The sequence below is a fragment of the Hylobates moloch genome, unplaced genomic scaffold, assembly GCF_009828535.3.
Source record: "Hylobates moloch isolate HMO894 unplaced genomic scaffold, HMol_V3 SCAFFOLD_2627, whole genome shotgun sequence".
Taxonomy (NCBI): Eukaryota; Metazoa; Chordata; class Mammalia; order Primates; family Hylobatidae; genus Hylobates; species Hylobates moloch.
This window is the reverse complement of record NW_026654902.1, coordinates 1-7,883: the sequence shown is the minus strand read 5'-3', so window position 1 is coordinate 7,883 and position 7,883 is coordinate 1. Positions and strand designations below refer to the sequence as shown.

Below are 7,883 nucleotides of genomic sequence, written 5' to 3'. Positions count from 1 at the left end.
TAATATAACTTGTTCTGTGACAGGCACAGGGGAGCTGCCACGCCTTGTCCTTTCCCTGCTATGCGGTTGCCCAGAGGCCTGGGAGATGGGTTTGTCTCTATGAGAGACACAGAGGAAAAGGCAACACCAAAAAGAGAGGTGCAGATGGGCCCTGCCTGCAGACAGATCTCTCTCCAGTGGCTCCCTCATCCCCTCCCAGCCCGTTCCTGGCCCAGCTTTGTGCCCAGAGAACACTGGGTCGTCTCTAGCAGCTCAGCTGTTGCAGGTGGGGTCTACCTGTGAACTTGCTGCCCTGAGCCAGCTCTCACATGGGGCATGGACGACCAGGGTATAGTTTTGGCCCTGGAGTCAGGCTGTTCAGATTCTCACCTAGACTCTGACACTTACTAGTGAGTTCAGGCACCTGCCTAGCCTACTTGTGCCTCAGTTTCCTCATCTGTGGATAAGGATACTGGTGTCTACTTCGTAGACTTCTTGTGAGGTTCAAGGGAGATATTGAATGTGAGGTGCTTAGAGGAGGGTCCCGCCACACAATAGGGACTCAGTGAGTGTCACACTGATCCTGTCAATTTGGCAGGTCCCTACATGGAGAGCCCTTTGTCCTGCTGCACTGGGTGCAAGGCCCAGTGTCAGACTATCTTGGCCAGCAACTGACTTTGGAAAGCACCCAGCACTGGGCTCTCCCTGCCATGTCCACCTCCTCAAAGGCAGGTTCCCAGCAGCCTGGTTGAAGCTGGAGGTCGCCATGGCCCCTTGTCCTGGAAGATGGCTGCTTCCCTGGGGGCCAGGACAGCTGCCCCACCTCACCCTGGCTTCCTCTGTGTCCCACCTGTCCAGAACCTAGCATGTCTGACCCTGAGGACCCTTGCCTGGGTTGCGACATCTATGATCCAGAGATTCCCTGAAGCTGGACAAGCCTGGGTATCCCACAAAAGCTCACAGAGAGCCTGGGGCTGGGCAGAGAGACCCAACTGCTCTCTGACTGGAGCCTGCTGGCCATTGGACCCTAGCAAGTCACTCAGTGTCTCTGAGCCTTCATTTCCTCATCTGCAGAACAGAGAGTGCAGCCCCGACATCCTGAGGCTGCCTGGGAGGAAAGGAAAAGGACGTGCGGAGACGGCAGCCAGGAGATGCCACCTCTGTCCCCTTCTGGATATTCAACTCCTTAGCACAGCGATGGCCTCAGGCTCAAGCACAGATGGAAAGCTCCCGAGCACGCATCAGTTTTGCTGGGGATGGGCTGCCCTGAGCCCCGGGTTCCTCCAGGCTTTAGCAGGCCAGGTCCTCCTGCTTCCCCTCTTCCCTCTCCAGTCTTGACAAATGAACATCATTGATCCCTGAGGTGAAAGCATTGATGGGTCCCCAACAGCAGGTTCAGGTTACTCTCCCGCTCAAAGCCCTTCAGTGCCTTCCCACTGCTCTTAAGGTAAAGCCTGAACTCCTCAGCCTGCCAGGCAAGGCCTTTCAGGACCTGGCCCTGCCTGCTTCCCCAGGTCCATCTCCTCTGGAACCAGGACCCTCAAGCTGTGCTGAGCAGCTTCCCTCAAAGCCAAGCTCCCCGCCGTCTGACCCTCTGCACACAGTTCCCTCTGCCAGGAGCAGTATGCCTGATTCTCCCCAAATGCACACGTGTGTGCACCCCATACACATTTACACACAAGGCTCAACCATGATACCCCCTCCTTTGAGTGGCCCCACCCCTGCAAGGGTCCCTGCCCTGGACTCCTCTCAAACCTCAGCTTTCCCCTTGCATTTCTAGATTTCTCCATCAGCCTGTCTCCCGGCCCAGGTCCCATCCCTGCCGTGGGCACTCTAGGCCTGGGACTGTTTCTTCTCGGCTCCTCCCCACCCTCCATGCTTGGCCAAGGAGGCAGCCAAATGTAGACTGAGCCACTCCCAGCCAAGGGTGACTTTACATTTCTCAGGACTCCCTGGTGACCAGCACCCAACACCATGCAGGAACCCAAATCTCCTGCCAGCTCCCACTTACCCAGGCTTTCCACCAGGCCATCTCGTTCACCTCGGGGGCACCTTTCCCAGGGAGATGAAGAGACACAGGTTGGCCTCCGCTGGGACTCCACACATCTGGCTCCTGCAGCTGAGGAGTGAGCAGGCCACTCACTTGGGCGTGGGGGTGCAAGCCCGCCCTGGGCTGCACCCAGCGCCACACCTGCCTGCCGCCCCCTCGCCCCCGGGCTCTGCCTGGCTTTGGGCATCTCCTATGGCTCCCAGGCCCCACCCAGACACTGCCCAGGCCTGCTCTGGGGAATTACACAACTCACTGTCAGATATTTGGGCTGTGGCTGTTACGCATACTGGAAATTCTTAGCTCCAGCCTGCGAAAGCCCCACTCAGTAAACACAGCTCCATGTTGATCAGGCTGGTCTCAAACTCCCGACCTCAGGTGATCTGCCCACCTTGGCCTACCAAAGTGCTGGGATTACAGGCGTGAGCCACTGCACCCAGCCCATTTTCATCATTCCTAATAGCCATGGAGTATGCCATTTAATTAATTGCATATGCAATATTATTTTTTTTCCCCGGGGGCAAGGGGCTCATATTCACCACAGATGGGAGGCCAGATGGTGAGAAGGTGGCAGGCGGCACAGCCACCTTATACAGCATGCCATACTGGTCCACTGTCAGACCGGTGATGGCCTCAGCTCCATCACCCCCCAGGCTGACTCTGGCTCCTGCCTGGCTCTGCCCGGCCACCACAACCCCTTGGGACCATTCAGAGGCATCACTGGAGGGTGTGTGGTTAGTGGAGCAGCTGGTAGTTCTCCCCATATCCTCGCTGGTCATGGGGAGGTCTCATTTCTTTGATTGAAGGCACTCCTGACTCCTCTCATGAACAGGTTTCATATTGCTTTGTGGTGTTTCTGGAGCCTGGAAGGAGTCGGCTTGCCCTCTGGGGCATCAGGAGGGGCTTCCCTGTACCCCTCTCTGCTTCTGGCTGGGGGGCCCACATCTGAGCTTCCAGTGGTGCTTCTGAGCAGCTGCAGTAAGTGTCCTCGCAGCTGGCTCGGGAGCTCACAGCGCTTCCCGGGATCCACCAGCTTGTCCTGGAGCCGCCGCAACCCTGGCCGCCGCCATCCCCGGCCCCGGAGCCGCCCCATACCCCTGTATATGCAATATTTGTTAACCAGTCCCTTTTGGTGCCCATCTAGGTACAGGTCTCATTTTTCGAGCTAAAGTATCTCTAATACACTGGAAGTAATAGATGTCACCTCCATGTCGTATGCCAAACCTAATAAGCAGAGCAAAACTTTTCATCCAAGTGATTTGGTTAACATTTTAGGATGTTTCTAATCTCTCAGTAATACAAATATGCTACAATACATCTGTGTGTTTATCCTTTGGGCACCCGTGTGTGCCTGTGCACACCTGGAGAATAAAGTCCTGTGAGAGGAACTGCTATCCAAAGAGGATGTTTCAGTCTATACTGCAACATCAGTCCCATATCCAACAACGTAAAAATAAAATGACAGTTTGAAAATACAAAACCCACACTTCTCCTCCCCACACTCACTACCCTTACCAACAATGTGCTTGTGCTTCTGAGCTTGCGTTTGGATCAGAAGAATTTGAAAGTCATCAGGAACCAAACCAGGATATAAGGTTCAGCTGTAGCTGGAAAGTGGCAAACATTCCAAAGCTAAGACATTGGCTATACCTGGGCTGTTCACAAACTGTGAGGCCAATTCTAAATGAGATCCAGAAGTATGGTGAGCAACTCACTTATTTTTTAAGCAAAACACCTTTTCTTCCCATTTCTGCTAAGAACAAATAGCTTCCAGCAAGAGAAATAGGGGATGCAATATTTTTACAAATTACTTCTCTTTTTTTTAATTAAAAAAATTTTAAGTTAAATGCTACTTAAAGATATGTTTAACTTCTATGATACTGACTTGCTCATGAGAAGAGAGAGACAGGGCCAGGCATTCTTGCCCACTACTACCCACTATCAACATTTAGGCCTGACATCAGTCGCTAAATATTCTGGGCCGGGCACGGTGGCTCACACCTGTAATCCCAGCACTTTGGGAGGCCAAGACAGGTGGATCATGAGGTCAGGAGATCGAGACTATCCTGGCTAACATGGTGAAAGCCCATATCTACCAAAAATACAAAAAATTAGCTGGGAGTGGTGGCAGGCACCAGTAGTCCCAGCTACTGGGGAGGCTGAGGCAGGAGAATTGTTTGAACCCAGGAGGCAGAGGTTGCAGTGAGCCAAGACCATGCCACTGCACTCCTGCCTGGGCAACAGAGTGAAACTCCGTCTTAAAAAAAAAAAAAAAAAAAAAAAATCAGCAGCAGCTTCTAGGATGACTGAGCAGTGACTCAGTCTCTCCTTGACCAGATTCTGTAACTGTCCGGCAGAAATGCTTATCTGATCTCTGCGAGAACAGGAAGTAGCTCAGTGGGGGCCTTCCTTGCTAAATTCTTCATCAAGCTGGTCCATTATCTGCCCTGAGTCCTCCAAGAACATCTCAAGAAAAATTCCAAAAACATGCAAGACAAATGAGGGTCCTCCTTTAGCGTGTCTTGAAGCACTGAGGCACCTGAAAGCTATATATAGTTTCTGGGGAAACAGTTTTTTAGGAAATGTAGCACAGATGCTAACTATTCTTCCAGAAGATCCCCTTCCTGACATGAAAGATCTTACTTAGCACGACAGAGAAGCATCTGATTCATCATGAGGACCTATCCAACCAGCAGCAGGGGCCCCAGTGCCAGTGTCCACCTCAGCAGAGGAGACACGGGGGACATGCAAAGTGTTTCTGTTGAAAAATACTTCACCTAGGGTGACTATAGTTAGCAGCAATGTATTGCATATTTCAAAGTAGCTAGAAGGCTAGGTACAGTATCCCATTCCTATAATCCCAGCATTTTGGGAGGCCCAGGCAGGCAGATCACTTGAGGTCAAGAGTTCGAGACCAGCCTGGCTAACATGGTGAAACCCCATCTCTACTAAAAATTAAAAAAATAAAAAAATAAAAATAATAAAAATTAGCCAGACGTGGTGGCCTGCGCTTGTAGTCCAAGCTACTTGGGAGGCTGAAGCAGGAGAATTGCTTGAATCTGGGAGGCAGAGGTTGCAGTGAGCCGAGATCACACCATTGCCCTCCAGCCTGGGTGACAGAGCAAGACTCTGTCCCAAAACAAAAACAAAAACAAAAACAAAAAAACAAAGTAGCTAGAAGAGGGGACTTGAAATGTACCCAACACATAGTAATACCAAATATTCAAGGTGATAGACACCCCAAACACCCTGATTGATCACCATTCTGTGCATGTAATAAATACTTAAATGTACTCCATAAATATGTAAAATATGTTATATCAACAAGAAAATACTTTGCTTAGTGTTTCCATCCAAATGGGAATAAATCCAGGGCTCGATGTACACGTCATGGCTTTTTATTGAGACTGGGGAAGGGCCGTGGTAGCAGGTGCACTCACTGTCCAAGTTTGTCCAGACTCTCTGCTGCATGGGTGATGGCATTTGTGACTGTGTTGGTCACTGTCTCGGTGATTTCCTTCATCTTTTTGTCCCCTGACTCTTGGGCTTTCTTTATGGCTTCAGCAATGGCTGTTGGAAAGAAAGAGGAAGAATGTCCTAGCGGTCCACCCGCTGAACTTGTGTCCCCTTAAGTGGCCTGTGGGATGTGGCCATCTTAATGGATTAGTCTCTGGAGTGGCCCGATGGGACCAAGGGCAGCAGGATTTCTGCAGAATGAATTTGAATTTGGTTTTAATTTCCCCAACAACTTGTATTTCTTCAACTGTGAGTGAGACTGAGCATCTACTCATGGGTACATTGCCTGCTTATCCTTTTTTTCTGGAAAATGCCTGCTTATGTCTTTTGGCCATTTTTATATTGGGTTGTTATATTGGATTATCATTTTCATGACAAATATTTTTCATCAGTTTGTAATTTTTCTTTTGGCTTGGTTTATAGTATTTTTTTTTTTTGGCTATAGAAAATTTCAGTTTTGGATTATCAGATTTACTTAATATTTCCTTTATGGCTGCTGGTTTTTTGTCATAGTTTTAAAGATTCTCCCCTCTCCAAGATTAGGCCAAAGTCTCTTATGTTATTACTATGTCTAAATGTTTATGATGTCTTCCCCCTCAAAACTCATATGTTGAAATCCTCAGCCGTAATGTAATGATATTAAGAGGTGGGGCCTTTGGGAAGTTGAAACTAGCACCCACAGAAAAGAGACCACAGAGAGCTAGCTCCTTCCACCATGTGAGGACAGAGCTAGGCCCATCCACAAACCAGAAAGACACCCTCACCAGATGCCAAATCTGCCAGTGCCTTGATCTTGGACTTCCCATCCTCCAGGAGTGTGAGAAATAAATTTCTGTTGTTTCTAAGTCGCCCAGTTTATGGTTTTTGTTTTTGAGACAAAGTCTTGCTCTGTCACCCAGGCTGGGGTGCAGTGGTGCAATCTCAGCTCACTGCAACCTCCGCCTCCCAGGTTCAAGGGAGTCTCCTGCCTCAGACTCCTGAGTAGCTGGGATTACAGGCATGTGCCACCACGCCCAGCTGATTTTTGTATTTTCAGTAGCAATGGGGTTTCACCATATTGGTCAGGCTGGTCTTGAACTCCTGACCTCAGGTGGCCCACCCGCCTTGGCCTCCCGAAGGGCTAGGATTACAGGCATGAGCCACTGCACCTGGCCTATGGTCTTTTTTAATAGCCTGAGCTAAGATGGTTATCTCCTAGTAAGTTAATAAATACATTTATGTAAATTTAAGTCCTTCATCTACCCGGAATCTATTTTGTTGAAAAGGAATGAGATATACACATGCTTTGTACATAGTTCTACTCATAGCTCACACACATCAATTTAACATTTAACATAGAATTTTACATGTTAAATTTTTTTTTTTTTTGAGACGGAGTCTCACTCTGTCGCCCAGGCTGGAGTGCAGTGGTGTGATCTTGGCTCACTGCAAGCTCAGCCCTCTGGCTTCATGTCATGTCATTCTCCTGCCTCAGACTCCCGAGTAACTGGGACTACAGGTGCCTGTCACCGCGCCCAGCTAATTTTTTGTATTTTTAGTAGAGACGGGGTTGCACCGTGGTCTGGATCTCCTGATCTCGTGATCCGCCCACCTCAGCCTCCCAAAGTGCTGGGATTACAGGTGTGAGCCACCGCGCCCAGCAATTTTTTTTTTGAGACCGAGTCTCGCTCTGTAGCCCAGGCTGGAGTGCAGTGGTGCAATCTCGGCTCACTGCAAGCTCTGCCTCCCAGGTACACGCCATTCTCCTGCCTCAGCCTCCCAAGTAGCTGGGACTATAGGCACCCACCACCACGCCTGGCTAATTTTTATGTATTTTTAGTAGAGATGGGGTTTCACCGTGTTAGCCACGATGGTCTCGATCTCCTGACCTTGTGATCCACCCTCCTCGGCCTCCCAAAGTGCTGGGATTACAGGCATGAGCCACCGCACCCTGCCATGTTAAATGTTTTGTCCCAGTGTGCTGTCACACAGTCTTTTGTGACTTTGTCTTCTTATTCCACAGACAGAACCATCTAGACAGTGCCCTAACGCAGTACAGTCTGTGGCCTCTGATGAGCATAGATAACTGCCCCAGCCGAGAGGCTCTGAAAGGCTGCAACATTAGGGGCAGAGTTTGACCTGCTTAGTCAAAGAACAGGTTGGCCCAGCACCTAGCTTCCCTTCCTCCCTCCCTCCTTCCCTGCTCGACCTCAGCCGGCTGTACCTTTCTCTCCAGTCTCCTTGGCATGTCCCACCACCTCCTTCACCACTTCCTCCACGGCATGAACTGAACAGAGGAGACAAGTCCAGGGTGAGGGCTCAGAGCAGGAGCGCTGCCCCCGAGTCCAGGGTGAGGGCTCAG

General features: G+C 50.1%; 1 protein-coding gene across 1 annotated transcript; it reads right to left on the bottom strand.

Annotated features, from left to right (window-relative positions):
* Positions 1–5,419: 5,419 nt before the first annotated feature.
* On the bottom strand, positions 5,420–7,808 carry LOC116465015 (protein FAM25A; the record flags this gene model as incomplete). Its single annotated transcript, XM_032148236.2, has 2 exons — positions 5,420–5,596; positions 7,746–7,808. Coding segments are annotated over 2 exons (197 nt in total), but the record flags the coding sequence as incomplete, so codon positions are not given.
* Positions 7,809–7,883: the final 75 nt, after the last annotated feature.